Source organism: Dermacentor variabilis, chromosome 2, assembly GCF_050947875.1.
Source record: "Dermacentor variabilis isolate Ectoservices chromosome 2, ASM5094787v1, whole genome shotgun sequence".
Taxonomy (NCBI): domain Eukaryota; kingdom Metazoa; phylum Arthropoda; class Arachnida; order Ixodida; family Ixodidae; genus Dermacentor; species Dermacentor variabilis.
In genome coordinates, this window is record NC_134569.1 from 82,499,757 (window position 1) to 82,518,095 (window position 18,339).

Here is an 18,339-nt window from a genome sequence, read left to right on the forward strand (position 1 = left end):
TCATCATCACGTCGAGATTTTCGTTGTCATAGGTCGATGGTTGTAAAGGAACGGGTGAGCTGACTGTATTCCTCGGCGCGGCGGGCGGCTTCAGAGATGGGTGTACATTCGAATGAGTCGGGTCTTTACGGAAGAATGGTATCGAGTGCAGTCGAAGGTTCGCGGCCATAAAAGAGAAAGAATGACGAAAAGTTTGTGGTTGCCTGTAGTGCAGTGTTGTAGGCGTATACGTGGTAAATGGCAAAATAAGGTCCCAATCAGTGGGATCAGAGGTGACGTATTTGGAGAGCATGTCACCAAGGGTGTGGTTAAATCATTCCGTCAAACCAAAAGTTTGAGCATGGCAGGCGGTGGTGGTGCGATCAACGATGCGACATTTTGCAAGGAGAGCGTTTACGACTTCGGAGAGGAAGACACGTCTCCTATCGATAGAAAGTTCGCGAGGTGCGCTGTGATGGAGAATAAAGTTTTTTCAGGAGGAAGGATGCTATATCAAGAGCTGCGGCAGCAGGCTGAGCAGCTGTTTCCCCGTATCGCGTCAAGTGGTCGATGGCGATGGCTGTCGAACAGTTTTCGGAAGCCGTGCTCGAAAGGTGCCCGTGCAGGTCAACGCCTATGCGATTGAAGGGTTTGGCAGGGCACGGGATTGGCTGGAGTGTACCAGAGACATGCTGAGCAGGAACCTTGCGGCGTTGGCACTGAGGGCAGGATCGAATGTACTTGCACACAAATGTGTAAATGCCTCACCAATAAAACCTGTAGCGGAGATTGGTGTACGTCTTAGAGACACCCACATGTGCACACTTTGGGTCAGTGTGGAAGGCAGAACATATTTCACCACGAAGATGTCGACGTATGACAAGGAAGCACCTGCGAGTGCCAGAGACGTAATTCCGGCGATAGAGAAGGCCATCCCGAATTTCAAAAGTGAGAAGCTTGACGGCGCAAACCTTAAGAAGGTTGCGGAAGAGTCAACGTGTTTCAGAGGAAGCGGAAAAGAGCTTTAATCGAGGCATCTTTGCGGTTATCCGAAGCCATGTCGCAGCCCACTGGGAACGAAAGTACTTCGTCAACGGCAGACAAGCAGGCAGCGCTTTCGGTTAACACGGGCGAGAGGGAAAGCGCATCGGCATCGGTGTGGCGGCGGTCACACCTGTAGACAGTGGGCATGTCAAAATCTTGCAATCGCCATGCCCAACGAGCTAATCAGCCTGATGAATCCTTCAACGCGGACAGCCAACACAGCGCATGGTGGTCTGTAATTACGTAGAAGGGCGGCCATCGAGGTAGGGTCAAATTTACGAAGTGCCCAGAATATGGCCAACCATTCCTTCTATCTAACGGAATAATTCGTCTCTGCTTTGGTGAGGATGCGGCTGACGTATGCAATGACGTACTCGTCAAATCCAGATTTGCGCTGCGCGAGTACAGCGCCGAGTCCAGCACCGCTGGAGTCGATGTGTACTTCGGTTGGAGCTGCAGGGTCGAAGTGACGCAGTATCTGCGGCGGGATTAGAAGACGACGCAGCTCCTGAAACGCATTCTCACAAGCGGGCGACCAGGCGTAATTCTGGAAGTAGCTCCGCAGAAGCTGATTCAAGGGAACAGTGATGGACGCAAAATCCCCAATGACGGAGAGAGAGTAGGACAGAGGCCAAGGAAGCTGCGAAATTCTATTACGAAGGAAGGTTTTGGAACATAGGCAAGTGCACGCAGCTTGGCGGCGTCAGGAAGAATACCGTCTTAAGGTACTACATGGCCAAGAATGGTGAGCTGACTTGTGCCAAAGTGGCATTTCTTCAGGTTGAGCTGAAGGCCGGCATGAGTTAGGCACTGTAACGCTTCGTCTAGCCTACAGAGATGTGTCAGAAAGTCGGGCGAAAAAATTAGCACATCATCTAAGTAGCATAGGCACGCTTTACACTTGAGACCGCGGAAATGGTTGTCCATCATACGCCCAAATGTTGCGGAGACGTTGCAAAGCCCGAAAGGCATGACGGAAGATTCATATAGGCCATCTGGTGTTATAAATGCCATTTTAGGTTCGTCTTCTGGTGCCATGGGGACTTGCCAATAGCAGCTGCGTAATTCGAAAGAAGAACTCTGTGCCTTGGAGGCAGTCAAGAGCATCGTCGATTCTCGGTAGAGTAAATGTCTTTGCGAGTTATTTTGTTAAGACGACGATAATCGACACAGAATCGAATTGATCCGTCCTTCTCCTTAATAAGAACAACTGTAGATGCCCAGGGGCTATCCGAAGGCTGAATGACGTCGCGCTTGAGCATGTCAGCGACTTGGTCGTCGGTTATACGGTGCTCTGTCGCGAATACACGATATGGTTTTCTTTCAGTGGCGCACTCGTACCCGTGTAGATGCGATGACAAACAGTTGGCGTGCGGCCCAAGGGGACATGCTGGCAGTGGAAAAAAGAACGGAACTTGTCGAGAAGTCGTAGAAGCTGGGCGCGTTGAAAAGCGGTCAACGTGTCGGCGATGGAGCTATTTAGGATATTGGAGGAAGTCGGCTCTTCCGCGAGGTTACAGGCCACTCCTGCGACCTCATGAGTGGCGATGGAACCAGTTGGCGTGTCAATGATGACGGCAGGGTCGACACACTGGACGCGGTCAACGCACTGTCCACGAAGCAAAGCGAGGGTACATGACAATTGGTTGGAAACGAGCAGTCTGCTCACGCCGACATGAACTTCTAAACGAGCGAAAGGCAGCGGGGTACATTTGCGACAAACGAAACTAGCAGATGACGTAAAAAGTACGCTTGCATTAGTAACAATGTTGCATGACACCATGGCAAGGGCAGATGAGTGCAGTGGAATTGCAACGTCTTCAGCAACAGGTACTTTATCTTCAGCTTCACGACCGTCAAGAAGCGGGGCCTCGCAAATCACTTCAAATTCCGCTTCAGCACGAGAACAGTCGATGACGGCCTTAGTAGCGGAAAGAAAGACCCACTCCAAAATAAGATCGTGGGAACAAGAACACATCACCAAAAATTCAACGATGTATAGGAGGCCGTTAATCATCACGCGAGTAGTACATGTAGCCACAGGCGTGATCGATGAGGTCTGTAGTGGCCGTACGAAGTGATACCTTTGAGAGTGGCGTCGTAAATAATCGCACCATACGGCCAAGTTTGGTACTAATAACTGAAACTGCGGCAAGAGTCGACGAGGGCGAGTGCAGCGACGCCGTCCACCTATACGTCAATAACATTAGTCGGAGAAGGGAGAGGTCTTGGTCTTTTCGTAGGTGACGCAGTTCCTGGCTATGGAATTGCGGCGATTAGTTATCCTGTTCCGGTGTAGAGGGACGACGATACATCGGCGAAAGCAAGCGGTTTCGAGGCGGTGGCGAACGGCGGTCAACAAGAGGGTGGTAGTCAGAGTATGAACACATCTGGCTGAGGTTCAGAGATGGAGAGGACGATGGGCACGGCGAAGCATATCGAGCAGGGTGGAAGCTACGGCGGAAGGATGGTGCGCGGTGCCGGAAAAGTCGTGCGACATGGTCAGGCACACCACACGCCAAATAAATTTGCCGGTTGTAGGGAGTGTGCCATTGTCCCCTGCGGTCGCGTGGTGGTATCTCGGGTGAACGAAGTGAGGAGCTGAATACAGCGGCACGGCTGATGAATGGCGTAACAGTCTGAGATGGTGGCCGTGTGAAAGCCTCGGCAAAGCTGAACGGTGCATTCACCTCGGTATAGGCAACGGGAATCGGCACCGGCGGAGTCTCGCGGGCAGAAGGCAGAGCCGCGCAAAGTTGCTCATGTGTGGAAAGAAAGTATAGGAAGTGAAGAAGGTACTCTCAGCGGGAACACGTGCGGCTGTCGATCACCTCACACCTGTAATCGGTCACTGAGGCAAGTCGATTTCATGAATCGCAGCAATGCACGCGTCGCTTTGTAAGCTTGCGACGAGTGCGGCCATGGTCCAAGAATCTTAGTTTCTGAAAATTGGTTTTTGTCTTATCGGTTTCACACTCCGAAGAACGTCGTATTCGATGTCATGGAGATTACAATAGCACAACACTTGCTCGATCGTCTCTTCACAATTGCATGGATCACAGATCGGTGTGTCGGACATACAAATAAGGAATGAGTAGGCTTTCGTAAAAGACATCCCTATCAGAGGTGGCACACTAAAGTTGCATCACGGCGGGAGAAATTCGATGGAATCTGCAGCTTCAATGTAGGAACCAGCCGGTGGAGACACCAGTTGGAGAAAAATCAAGATGTTCCGCAATGTTTCAGTCTCGGTTTGAGAAAGTAAACGAGGACCCCTCGCAGGCTCTGTCCATAATAAGGACATAGGAACTGTCAAGGTTTCTTTATGGGCTGATTGGGCGCAATCATCAGCAAGGTCATTTCCAACGATGCCACAGCTAGTGGCCCAGAAGCCATCGGAAGATGATGTCATGTCCATTTATGAGAGCTTGAGGGCGGCCCAAAACTTGTGTTGCTGGTTTTGAAGCTGGTTCACGTAAGCAAATCGGCTTCGTTGTTTTTAAACCACAGCTTGGCGACACCTGTTAAACAAAGGACCGCGTTGTTGAGCTTCAGGGAATTGTCCACTTTGTTGGTGGTACTCTGTCTTCCATATGATTCCAGCCAATCTTCAATGTCCGTTTCATCAGTGCCGCTGAAGATGTCAGGATCGCGTTGATACTGGGCACTGGTACATATGATGACTGGCGAAACCGGTGAGTATGTCTGACTGGCGTCGTCAGGCATGACAGACGGCATAGTCCGGCTGCGTAATTCCAGGATGGTCGAAAACTGCAGCAACCTCCAGCAAAATCTAAAGCGAACAAAGGACACGACACGAGAGCAACCGGAAGCGCTGGCAGCGTTTTTCAACCAGAGCAGCCCAGGGGACCCGGCGTGGTTGCTTAATGGCTATGGTGTTGGGATGCTAAGCACGAGTTCGCAGAATCTATTCCCGGAAACGGCAGGCACATTTCAATAGGAGCGAAATACGCAAACAACCGTGTGCTTAGATTTATAGGCACGTTAAAGAACCTAAAGTGGTCCAAATTTCCGGAGTACCTCCCCCCCCCCTCCAACGGTGTGTCTCATAATGAGATCGTGGTTTTGGCACGCGAAACCCAATAATTATTATTTTCTGACAAGGCACTCTAGAGCTCGCGTCACTGCAGAGACTGGCGACGTGGCTGGAGCGTCGAGCATTCCTCTTTACTACAGTTCGCAAGAAATTTAAGCGCCAGCAAACAGCGCTCGCTCCAGCTTTGGAACGTTCGCCCTGCGCACAACGCCGCTAGTTTGCTCTCTGACACTGCACACACACCTAGGTTCCGTTACAAGTGGTTTCAGTTCGTTTCCAAGTCGCATTTACACTCATACTAATGACTTTTCCCAAAACAAGACCTTCGCTACATTTTGAAAACTTGTTGGAAGAAACTAATCTTGGTCCGATTGGCTGTTATTTACTTCTAGCGCCTCACTAGTCTGAGAATTTCTGCGGGCGGCGGATGCCTACTGTGTTGGCAAGCCCAAGCCCTACCTCAAGCACTGCGTACTGCAAGCATGAACAAGCACCTCTCATCGGACGCAAACGACCTCATCACACGTATCAGCTAAGTATAAAAATAAAGGTGCCGACTCACAGACGGCTCTCCTTAGTTTGTCGGGGCCGCAACTTTTGCGTATTTACGGTCCTCAGATTTGTTCTGCTGCGTGGCAACTTCAGTCTCTTGCTCGCCACATCCCACTTTAACGATAGAATACACCGGATTTCACCATCTCACGCTTGCACTGTCTCGGCCCTAACTTGCGACTTCGCCTGCCACGTGGATTCTCCAGACGCGAAACAACTTTATTGTGACGGATGTGGTTGGGCGTCGCATTTACCAGTGCCTGTTCATTTCTAATAGAGATGGCCAACACTACGACGTGCGGTTTGCGTGGGTGCGATGAGGCTCTAGAGCACCTTCTATGTCACTGCCCATAATTTGACAATCAACAATGTACTCTACAAGCTAAACTCAACCCGTTACATAATAGTGCGATCTCGGAAGAAGAGATTCTTTGACCACAACCTATGCATCCTTGCATGCAAAAGGTCACAAAAGCCCTTCTGCACTTTGTGAAGGATACTGGATTGTGCGACGCTTGCGACATCAGAGGTTTCTCTGTGACTGAGTATGTGAATCACTGGTGCTATTCTATTTGTTTTCTCTCCTTTGTTATTCTTCACCTTTACCCCTCCCTTAGTGTAGGGTAGCAAATCGGCCATATCCTTGGTTAACCTCCCTACCTTTCCCTCGTCGTTTCACCCTCTCTCTCTCTCTCTCATTTGTTTTTATCCCAAGCCGCACTGATCAATTAACCTTAATATTTTTACCCTGAATGCAGAATGTCCGTATTTAGCTTTTGAAAGCTAAATACTGCCACGCTATATTTGTTTTTCTACTTTAGTCTTTGGGATCTGTCAGCTTGTTGTTTCTTTCCTATTTCGTTCCCTTCTTTCTATCTTCTATCTCTATGTTTCTATCCCCTTCTTCGCGAATGGCTGGCAGGCGTTGTGCCCCTTTTGATGTCGGTTGTCAGCCCGCTCATTCCTTTTTGTTGTTTCTGCGTATGTTTGTACATACATTTCAAAGAAATAATATTGATAGTGCAACTCCTTTGAGGTAGTCGTTAGGGATTCATGGACTATATTCCCAGACTGGGAAAAGATTACTAACGCTTTACAAATCTACAATGAAAACTTCCATGACTCTCTATCAAATATGCAATGTGTTCAAGAATAAGGTTCGAATGTTTTTGCTTGTTTTTCGTGTAATTAGGAAGATGAGATAATTCATATGCTTTCTCTGAATTGCTTTTATTACAGCGGCACACCGTCAGTAATTATACCAATAAATAAAGAAAAAACTTTTCCCCCGAAGAGTCAGACTATCGCATATAATGCAAGTATTAACGCTTATTGGACGACGATTTCCATAGTTGCAAGAGCTCGCGCTGCAAATTTTTTCCGTAGTAAAGAACTACAGCTAATTTCAGCGAGAAGACCAAAAAATATATGTCGAACGGCGCAACATTCACGACCCAAGCCGACGCATATAAGTGACTGTTTTCCTATCACAGTCGGTTGACCACAAGCGAACATTTCAGGAATCCGCAATCTCTGTTTTATGTTCGCCCACACGTGGAAGCATTTACGCCACTCAGGAGGAAGCCTTCAACAATTGTGTTTACGTTTTCTGGGCGAAATTTACGGCATTTCTTCTTGCGCACAAATTAGCAGCGTCACCTTTACGCAAAGTCTCGGTCGAGCGAAACTTGACGTCTGACATTGATATCAATCATCTGGCTGCTATCAGTCAAAATATTTGGTAGCTTAAGTTTCATAATTATTTTACTAATTATTACCTCAGGTATGGTGGAAACATACTCTAGAAGATTGCTCAGTTGTCAAATCTTCTGTTTTTTCAAAGGTATACTCGGAGCGCATATTTAAAGCCCATATGCGTGCATGTACTATCACTTCACTAATGTCGCAGGAAATGAATTCTTCGAGCTTACAGTTCCACCGATATTACAATAAACCAAAGTCGGTACTTTCGCACTCTACTCCCTACAGGACTTGTTTGGAAGGACTTGTGATTGAGTTTCTAAATTACAGTAACACTACATAAAAAAATTGTCCGCCCTTACACTACTGTGAAGAGGGGTGCAAGGGGAGCTCGGGATCCGCGGCTCTTCGTTGTCATAACGCCTCGGCTTCGCGCTCCCTCAAGGCGAGGTCGGCACATCGACGACGAGCCCTTTCTCGAGTGAGTTCCCGGCGGCGTTCTTCAAACGCAGCCTGTTCTTCGGCCGAACGCCCGACGCACGACCCGATCCCGCTGCCGTTCCTTACACGCATTCTGCTCTTAGGCAGAACGAATCAAACGCGGTCTCCCCATTTGACTGCTGTTCCTGAACAGGCGGTAAACAGCGGGCGCGATGCGAGCAAACACGCGATCACACACTTTCACGACTCGCTCACAGGCAACGCATGTGACGGAGTCGCGTTGTGCGCTGCACCTATTTCTTCATGCTTATAAAACCCCACTTTAAAGGTCGCGTATGATGAGCCGACAGTGGCTGAATACAATAAAAAAATAACGACAGTGGCTGAATCGAGTTGAACTCGTCAGACGATTAGTTTTTCTAAGAGATGTAGATGACACCTTTCTCAGAACTATGATTCAACTGAGGCTGGGGAAAGTGCTACCGGAATTTGTTGTGTCCTACGTGTGTCAGCAAGTGCCAATACGGGGATATCTAAAAGAAGTGGTGTCATCTTTCCGCCTCTTATCGGTGCGCCTTTCTTTGCAATATTTGACAGAGGTGTCCCGTAAAAAACTGTGCAAAGACCTTGTTGATGCGTTATTTCCAGTGTCATTGAACCGTGAGTTATACTGCGCAGGCGAAGGAAAAAACGTTTTGAAACGCGTGAAAAAAATTATCCTTGCGCCGCAGGTTAAATCCTTTTTTAAGCTGCACACAGGAACCTTAATTGTTAAAACATGGTTAGAATATAGGGGTTTATTTCTTCCGTGGAGTAGTCATAGTTTGTTATGCAAAAGAGCAGAGACGATTGAGCATGGGTTTTTAGATTGCTGGGATGGGGTGCTTTTCTGGGACATCGAAAAATTGAACTTTGAAACTTTGAACTTTGAAACATTAGCTGCCATTAGATCCGCATGAAATCCGTTATGTCACGGTCGGAAACGACGATGACGTGCCTTTTGATCTGGTTATGGTCCTGGGCCTGCACAGTATATGATGAACTCGGACTGCTGTACACAACGCAATATCGACATTAGACCAGTTCGCGAATATTTTTGCGAATCTGTGTCGCAGTTTGTCGAAGTGCAGAAGGTGGAGACGTATGTATTGTAGTGGGTTCCAAGATTTGAAATGTTGTTGCACATGCCGAAACACTGACGACTTCTAGTCAGAAAACAGCTGACGGTTCTCCGTACTATGATCTTGTTACTCTGTTCTGAGCTCGTAAACGCTGTGTCAAGGGAAGCGATAAAAAAAAGTCAATGACTGATTTGGTTAGCGTGGTGGTACCGCAAGCCGAAGGTAGGTGGTTCGAATCCGCAGCCCGACACACATTTTTTCTTTTCATGCGGCTTTTTTTTTTGTACTGCAACGGCAATATCGTCGCCGACACAAGTGAGGTAATACCAGCTTCCCTTAAAAACATCACATCAAATGTGCGCTTCAGTCGGTGATATCTGTAGCATTTAAACTTGCACGGTACACCTCCCAGGAAAAGGCCAGCGCCATCAGATGTGCAAAAAAGCGCAACAAGAAAAAAGAAGCCATTTCAATTTTTTTAGGACGTCATTTCGCGCCCCCCCCCCCCCCCCCAAATTCAGCAATAGCCGTTATTGTTCTTAAACTGTGGCTAAGCGCACGTTCACGGTCAAACTGGCACGACGTTCGCTCAATCTAACTTTTATCACGGAGGTTAAGACGGGCTTCAGGTGAACTCAAGAATAGCATCAACGACGGTATCGGAGAACCATAGCTTCAGCAGAGCGGGTGCGGGTGCGATCGAAATATTGCACAATGACACCGACATTGGAAAGCGCGTCCCAACGTGCACTTTCGCCAACAGGAAACGCAAGAAAGAATTGTGGACGATTTGGTTGGTCGTACACTTCTGACTAGCTTGCGCTCAAAGGTAAAATTTTATTGTGGTGACGCAGCATGAAATAGCGCCATAATTGCAGCATTTCACTGTGACGACGTTCCAAAATTTGTAATGACAGCACCTGTCTAACCACGATGAGAGAGAGGAAAAACACCAAAACAGATAGTTACAATGACGAATAGCGACGAAAGCAAATGTGAGTAAACTGACAAAAGACATTCTGATCGTTTAATTAACACGCCGAAAATACGTAGAAAAATAAATATTATCATGTCGTCTATGTAAGCACCTTACAAAACTAAGTGAAGTACACCGGTGGCCGCATGTTTTTTTTTTAATTATGTCCTACACTTTTTGTGACCGGCGGAGTCCTCTTTGGAGAAAAATGATCTAAGACCATCGCCATAGCAGACATGCGTGTGCAAAAAAAAAATAATAATAATAATTGAAGGACAGTCGTATCAGGTGAGCTTGCTTTGGTAAAAAATGTGCGCTATTTTAAAAGTTTCTTATTCGTGCGATGTGCTCGCAGTTCTGAACGTGTTTTATTCCAGCATATAAAAGAAAACTACAAAAAACATGCGTAACTTGCAGTAGTGGTGCAAGGCTGGAGTCAACAGCGGAGCTTGTGATCACCTAGCTTTTACGTGGCTTGCCTAAGTTGTAGGTTTTTCGAGGTTATGCTAGGTTTTGCTACATTGTTGTTTCGGCGGGCTTGACGCTGGAAGTTTGCGAGCAGTCGCAGGCGGGATCGCTTTCTCGGCGACGTCAAGCGTTCAGGTGCCGATTCTCGCGTTCCCTGGTCTGAAACTCGTGATTTTCGACTCGCCGTCACCTCATCTCAGCCGCAGCTTCGGCGCGGTGTTCTGGATCAGCTTTTTTCACGATCTTTCCCGAAAACACTGCTTATTGAAAAACACCCTTCTCTTCTGCAAGCTGTCAACAAGCACTTATTTTCATCACAAACATTGATAAACCCACAGAAAACTTAGTTGACTTGTAGAGGTCATGTCATAAACTAGAGTCCTTCGTAATGCATTTCATCATGCGACTACGCGAAGCGTAGCTTCCCTGCGTTTCAGTTGACCAAACGCTCAACGTCGCTGCTCCTTTTAGAGACAGCACGGAAGCCCTTCTCGTCTAATCCCCGCGCACGCACGCCATCTGTTCTTTCCGTGTTTCTGCTGAGCAGGTGCGCAATCTTGTCCTGTGCCTCCCGAGGCAGCTCCATCCAGCAGTGCACCAGGAACCACTCGTTGTCGTCCAGCCTGTGCACTCGCTTCACTCGAGTGCAGCAGCTCTCGGAAACAAGACATACAGTTTGCACATCAACTTCAGCTTGTGCACTCTCAAAGCTTCCGAGATCTAAAGGGAAATGGGAAGCAAGTTGTTAATCACCGTAGCTGTAGTCGCAGCTCTTGTACCAGGTAAGCGCAAAATATTTTCTCATGGAAAACGGCTAATGCCACACAAGGAGGCAGTGTTGAAATTCGACGAATTTTGCAATGGATAAAGCTCATAACTGACAACTTCAAAATTCGTAAATGTCCTACAGACAAGACAGCGAAGAGGGAACCTTGGGCTGTAAAGGGGTAATGGCCCGCATTAGGGGGGACTGGCGAGCAACGCATTGTTTAGATAACACCGACTTTTTCAACGACATTGCAGTTGCCTATTTCGCCTGCACGGATGACTTGCCTCTATAGTGTTGCTCAAAGCAAGCACACCTCTAATGCCATTTCACGGACTACAAAGGATGCTGTGGGAGATCAACGAGTGAAACGTTTTCGCGAACAGAATTTAATCATCGTAAAGACTGACGCGAAATCTGTAAAATCTTGGAACCAGTCCCCATAACCATATATTTCAAGGAAAATTCTATGCAGCTATATTCACACGGAAAAATCATTTGAAATCAAGCGTTTCCTAATTTTTCTTTTGCAATGCTTCATCCTTCTTATTCTCAAACCGACAGTTTGTGTGCACGCACAGCAATCTTGTGAGCAAAAGAGCGCCGTTATGAGTTCAAAACCACTGTCTACGAATTTGACGACGTATTTGAAACATAGCTGTGGTGCCCGAGTGCCAAAGAAGGGACTATGGCCATGGCAGCGTCGTGTGCGTCTGCAACGCGACGTACTGCGACTTCGCCGGTGACATCGGGCGCCTGCCGAATGGGTCAGCGTTCGCGTTCGAGAGCAGCAAGGACGGCCTCCGCTTCGCCAAGACCCGCATACCTCTCAGCAAGGCGGCGACTCAAGGTCAGTTCTCATTCTCACCTGTTGCCCGCTGCATACAGTTCCAATGTTTCCTGGCCATTCAGTCGCTGTACGCTAACCAATACGACAGGGTGCGCGCCAACAGTACTGCAACGATGATCTTTAATTGAAGGTAGGGCTCTTGAACAAATTCCCCTCTTGCAATTAATCACAATCAGTTACGTATAGCTGGTTACCTAATTGAAACTATCAGAGGGTCACTGAACTAATGCATGACCTCCATATATATTGCATGAGCTTCTCTCAAATGGTCGTGTTCAAGTAACTGGCACAGCATGACAGGGATAAAACAGGCACAGTTATGCTTCCTCGCGAGCAGAGTGCTCCGAAAACGTTAAAGCGAAATGCTCAAGCCCAAATGGTTGCTTCTACTACTGAAGCCTCAAGGACATATTGGCCTGGCCTACCTATCCCGTTCTCCCTGTCCCCATTGTAGGGTACCCATCCGCGTTCAGTCCTGGTTAACCTTCCTACCTTGCATTTGTCATCTGCTCTCTCTCTCTCTCTCTAACATATATATATATATATATATATATATATATATATATATATATATATATATATATATATATATATATATATATATATATATATATATATATATATATATATATATATATATATATATATATATATATATATATATTCCTTCACTGTTTCTTCGTTTGACAGACACAAGTGTCAACGACACGCTCCTGCTCGTCTTGGACTCTTCAAAAAGGTACCAAATGGTGTACGGCTTCGGAGGTGCCTTCACCGACGCCGCCGGAATAAATGTGAAATCTCTCCCGGAAAAGCTGCAAGACGATCTTATGAAGTCTTACTATGGAAAAGAAGGTAACTCAGATACAAGGGATATGTGCTGGATGCTGCTGGGAACTTGAGTCTGACGCTGGCGTATTGACTTTAAAAAAACAGTAATCCATTCGGTGTATGCAGTGACACAAAGGCGAAAGCCATCAATAGAAACGCATACACAATTAGGAACAAGCAGTACATAGAACGAATGCATGGTCTGGCCGTGTAGGACGTAAACTTTCGAGTACACTTATTTTCGCTTAGCATTGCACGTAGACGCCTGTTCCAGACGGAAAGAGACTATACGCTCTGATTCGGAAGTCTTGGGAATAGCATAGACGTAGTCTTGTGATAGCGCTTCTATAAGTTTTCTTACTTAACTTTTTTTATGGTTCCCGCACAAAAGTATATGAAGACATTGCGCTGCCTTTTCGTCTATCCTTGGCCCATTTTATTCATGCATGAGACAAGAAATATAAAATTCAATGCGCGCTAAGGCTGTGTTAACCGAATATCTCTCGCGAAAATCTGCAAGGCGGAGGAATTTTCGGACAAGGAGACGGTACCGTCCATGTGGCCGCAGTTTAATGCTACTAAAAGATTCAATTCGCTTCCCTAAAAAAAGTACAATTTGAAGTTGAATAAAAATTCGTCTTGTTCCGAAGAGTGGATCTAGAGAAGCAACCACCATTTATGGAGTAAACGCGTCGGTATCTGGCCTAACCAGCTCCCAGTACTTCAAATTCTGCACTAATTTGGTTTCATGGAGCTATCTGCTAGCCTAATCAACCTAAGACTTCCTTGGAATTTTCGGCATAAAGATAACTAATTAGCTTCGTTCTAAAGCATATAAATATATGCGTTGCTAACTTTAATGAGAACTGGACGTATGAAAACACATGGCTTAAATGAACTGTATACGGTAAGGTTCCAGTTGAGATAACTGCACAACAACATAAACTATTGAATAGACTATCAGAAACAACAAAAAATTACGCGAGGAGTGTCTCTACGGGGAGTAGAGATAGACTGCCTAATTATGCTCTCTTTAGTGCTTGCAGTCGACCAAGTAGCAATCGCGAAGCGTTATACTTAAGAAGAAAAATAACATACTCGTTTGAATAGCCTCATAGTCTTCATACCTGAACTATAAGGCGCGCCATTGGCGTTGTGTATTACTATAACTGAATGCTGTGAAGAAATCTAGTTAGAAAACTTCAAATTCCTGGCTACCTCAGCAGCCGCCCAGGTACAGAGGCGAGCGCTACGCGAGTACCTGGCCGAAATATCAAGTGGCTTCCTGAATTCCAGGATCTGCGCGTAGTGTGCGAAACATTCGGCATATAAAGTTCTAATTCTTATCGGGATACCCCAAGTACAGTTGCGCCGTCGTCTTGATGTCACCGTACACACTCGAAAAACATCCGAAAACGATGGCGTGTACGGTGACATCAAGACGACGGCGCAACTGTACTTGGGGTGAAGTCACGAGGAACACGCCGATACCCGACTTTTGTGGGTGGGTGGACTTTTGTGACATTTCTTCCCGTTTTTCTTTCGACTACGCCATCACTGTGTGCTGAGCCTAACTGTGTTAGGGTTCGCGAGGCGAGGCATCGCTCGCTCACCTCTTCTCGTCAAAGGCTTTTTCCACGGAATTTGTGATGGAGTGTGAGGTGGAAGGGGAGTTTTTATCCCCCGAGGACTTCACTAAAGACTCCGGGTGGCAGCTCGTTGCCGCCAGACGTTCTTTAAGGAGCAAGAGAAATGCGGCCAATGCCAGTGCGGCCGACGTTCAGCATAACGCCGGTTCCAACGCTCGGCATCCCGCCGACCGCGCGGGCATTAAAAGCAAGATAATTCGAGGGGCCAGGATGCCTCCGCTGCCCAAAGAAGAGGCAAAGATCGTCGTGCGGCCCAGGGGAGGCCTGTGTATCAGCAAGTGTGGACCTACCGCAGTCGCCGACGCCATATGGCAGGCTGCCGGGCTCGATCCGGCGTCGCGAGACACGGACACGATGTGTCCCAACTTTCAACAAAACATAATGGTGATCAGCACACCAAACCGGGACAACGCTGCACGCTACGTCGGCATCGAAGGCATCTCCGTCGCCGGTCAACGTTTCGAGGTGAGCGCCTACGAGGCCGCCCCCCACTACACGTGCAAGGGCGTCATCTGAGGTGTCTCCCTTACCGACGGGCCCGCGGTGCTCGACAAAAAACTCGTAAATCCGAGAAATCCCACGGCGCTGGGCGCCAAAAGAATCAAGAACACCGGCACCGTGGTGGTCCTGTTCGAGGGGTACCGAGTGCCAAATTTTGTCTCCTACGGCGGCACTATCGTCAGGTGCACTTTATTTCGCAAGCAAATGGACGTGTGTTACAGCTGCGGCAGGCTCGGGCACCGCTCCGACGTCTGCCCTTCGCCCAACGACGCCATCTGCAGAGGATGCGGAGAAACAAACCCTGACGCCCAGCATAGGTGCGATCCCAAATGCAAGCTGTGCGGTGGCGACCACCTTACCGCCGCCAAGGAGTGCAAGCGACGATTTCAGACGCCATATCTCGTCAGGCGCAGACGGGGGGAACGCTCCCGTGCCCTCAACGCCGACCATTTCCCGCCCATGGAGGGCGCGAATCAAGCCCGGCAAGCATCGCCTGAACGCCAATACGGTCGCAGCCGCTCCCGGTCCAGGGGGAGATCCAAGTTTCGTGGCCGCTCCAGGGGTCGCACCAGGAGCCGCTCCGTCTCCAGGGCCAGGTCGATGTCAAGATCCCGAGTCCGATCAAGATCCAGATCCGGCTCTAGGGGTCGCCCAGGTTGCAGAACCCAGCCAGCATCTGGACCTCAGCTGGCCTCCACACGTTTGGGGAAGCAGCCGACCCTCCTTTGGGCCGATCTGGCACGTCCCAAGCCCGGTGCCAATATAGAAGCTGCTCAGGCCCCTCGTAATGACCCACACCCAGAGCGAGCTAGGGACGCGGAAGTCATTCGCTTACGAAAAGAAAACGACGACCTCAAGAGCATGATCAAGAGGCTAGTTAACGAAATGGCAGAGATTCGGAAACTCGTTACGAATGCGTCTGATAACGGTGCGCCAGGCAGGGCCACAGAGACTCCAATCCCAGCCCCAGTAGACGGTACTGCGACGTCCTCCAAACGCAGAGCAGTAGTAAAACAAACAGGTGAATCGGGAGCGATGTCCTCAGAAGTCAGCGAGATTAATCAATCTCTCTTTGGGCTGGCAGATGGCCTCAAACAGGTCACTGCTAGCGTCAATTGTCTCACCGATAACGTTCGTCAAATTCAGGTTGCACTCGGAGACCCCAACAGGGGCCTCGGAGCTCTCGCTGATCGCATAGACGCCATTGAGGCGCGAATGGCTACACCCGCCTCCGTCGTACAACCGCTCACCGTTCCCGCCATACTAAAGGAAGCTAGACTTCAATATCCAACCAGGGCGACGTCAGGAGGTCCCAGTCTTTGCACAGCCCTAACTGCCCCGTTAGGTGGCAGTCCATCCGGTCCGCCATAATGGATAGGTCCAAAGAGAGTTTTCGCATTTGGCAATGGAACTGCAGGGGATATTCTGACAAAAAAGCCCCTCTGCAGCAGTTCTTCAGGTCCTTCGCTGTCAAACCTCAAGTCATTGCTCTCCAGGAAACATTAGTCTCCGCCGCCTCGCTCCAGGGCTACAGGGCCGTGTCGGGCCTGCCCGGGGGGCGAGGGATTTGCACCTTGATTGATAAAAGGCTGACTCATCTCACCCACGACCTCAAGCTGGGGTGTGGTAGAATTGAATATGTCATGGTTGAGATCCTGCTCGACGTACCACACCAGAATCAGCGCAGAAACAGCGTGTTCGTCCTCAATATCTATAGCAACCCCAGGGACTCGCGCCAGCAGTTCAAGACCATCCTCAAGAAAGCGACCGACTTGGCCGGCCCTCGACCCTTGGTCGTCGTCGGTGACTTCAACGCACCGTACGGCATCTGGGGTTACGTCTACGACACTACCAAGGGGCGCAACCTGTGGCAAGACGCCAACGAGATGGACCTCACTCTGGTCACTGACAAGAATTTTCCTACTCGCATCGGCAACTCCGTCACCCGGGACTCGACACCTGACCTAGCGTTCGTCAGGAACGTTGAGGACGTAGGCTGGGAGAACACCGCCATGGAGTTCGGCAGCGACCATTACATTCTCGAGACCAACTTCAAGGTGTCTCGGAGTAGGATCAAGGAATTCACGTTCATCGATTGGGACCACTTTCGCAAGATTCGCGAAGAACCCAGCAGAGCCAGGGCACCCGCCACCCTCGAAGAATGGTGCGAAGGCGTCCGGAACGACGCTTCCGCGGCTACCAAGAAAGTGGAAACCGATCTCGACGTCGAGCGGATGGACAGCAGACTTGCCCACCTGATCGAGGCCAAAAACGCCCTGCTCCGCCGATGGAAGGGTCAAAGGCTCAATCGCAGACTCCGAAAAAAGATCTCGGAGCTCAACAAGGTCATCGATGACCACTGCAAGGCACTATGCCAGCAGCAGTGGGACGAGCTCTGCGAATCCATCGACGGACAGATGCGCAACGGCAAATCCTGGGGTATGCTGAAGCACCTTCTCGACGAACGCGGCTCAAAGTCAAATCAGAGGCATACGTTGGCCAGGGCCCTTCACGAGGCCACCAGGTCTCACACGGTCGATGAGCTGGTCGCAAAGCTGGTACAGAAGTACTTGCCCGTCCGTCGCGACGGAGATCCAGTGACCCAACTCCCAGACTACCGAGGCCCTCCTCGCCCCGAGCTCGACGAAGACTTCTCCATTGCCGAGGTTAGACAGGCCATCTTCGCGCTCAACCGCAAGTCTGCGCCGGGTCCAGACGGAGTCACCAACAGAATGTTGAGAAACCTCGAGGACACGTCGATCGTCTTCCTGACCGACAAAATCAACGAGTCCTGGAATAGCGGCGTTGTTCCTGCAGAATGGAAGATGGCCTGCACGGTGCTCATTCCCAAGCCCGGCAAGGCCCCGAACATCGAGAACCTCAGGCCGATTTCTCTAACCTCCTGCGTCGGCAAGGTCATGGAGCGCGTCGTCCTCAACAGGGTCAATGGGTACCTCGAAGACAACGAGGTTTACACGTACAACATGATCGGCTTCCGCGCCGGACTCTCGACGCAGGATGCAATGCGCCTAATAAAGCATCAGATTGTGGATGGCCGTTCCAGAGACGTCAAGGCTTTGCTCGGTCTGGACCTCGAGAAAGCTTTCGACAACGTGCTCCATAGCTTCATCGTAAAGACCATTTCAGATCTGGGTCTCGGCTCCAGATTCCATAGCTACGTCAGCTCTTTCCTAACGGACAGGAAGGCCAAGCTTCGCATTGGGGACTTCCGCTCCAACGATGTGCCCCTCGGAGGGCGGGGCACTCCTCAGGGCGCCGTCATCTCACCCACCCTGTTCAACATCTGCATGATTGGTCTTTCCGAGAGGTTGGCACGCGTAGAGGGCGTCAAGCACACCATATACGCCGACGACATCACCTTATGGTGCTCCAGCGGCTGCGA

The 18,339-nt window shown here is 49.2% G+C and overlaps 1 protein-coding gene across 1 annotated transcript in view; it reads left to right on the plus strand.

The window, feature by feature from the left end:
- Positions 1–10,191: 10,191 nt before the first annotated feature.
- Positions 10,192–18,339, plus strand: part of LOC142572175 (lysosomal acid glucosylceramidase-like) — a 33,674-nt gene continuing 25,526 nt past the window's right edge. The window contains exons 1-3 of the mRNA XM_075681105.1: positions 10,192–11,121; positions 11,764–11,955; positions 12,646–12,810. Coding sequence (XP_075537220.1) covers positions 11,070–11,121; positions 11,764–11,955; positions 12,646–12,810 — 409 coding nt within the window. The 5' untranslated portion in view covers positions 10,192–11,069. The remainder of the gene's footprint in view (positions 11,122–11,763; positions 11,956–12,645; positions 12,811–18,339) is intronic.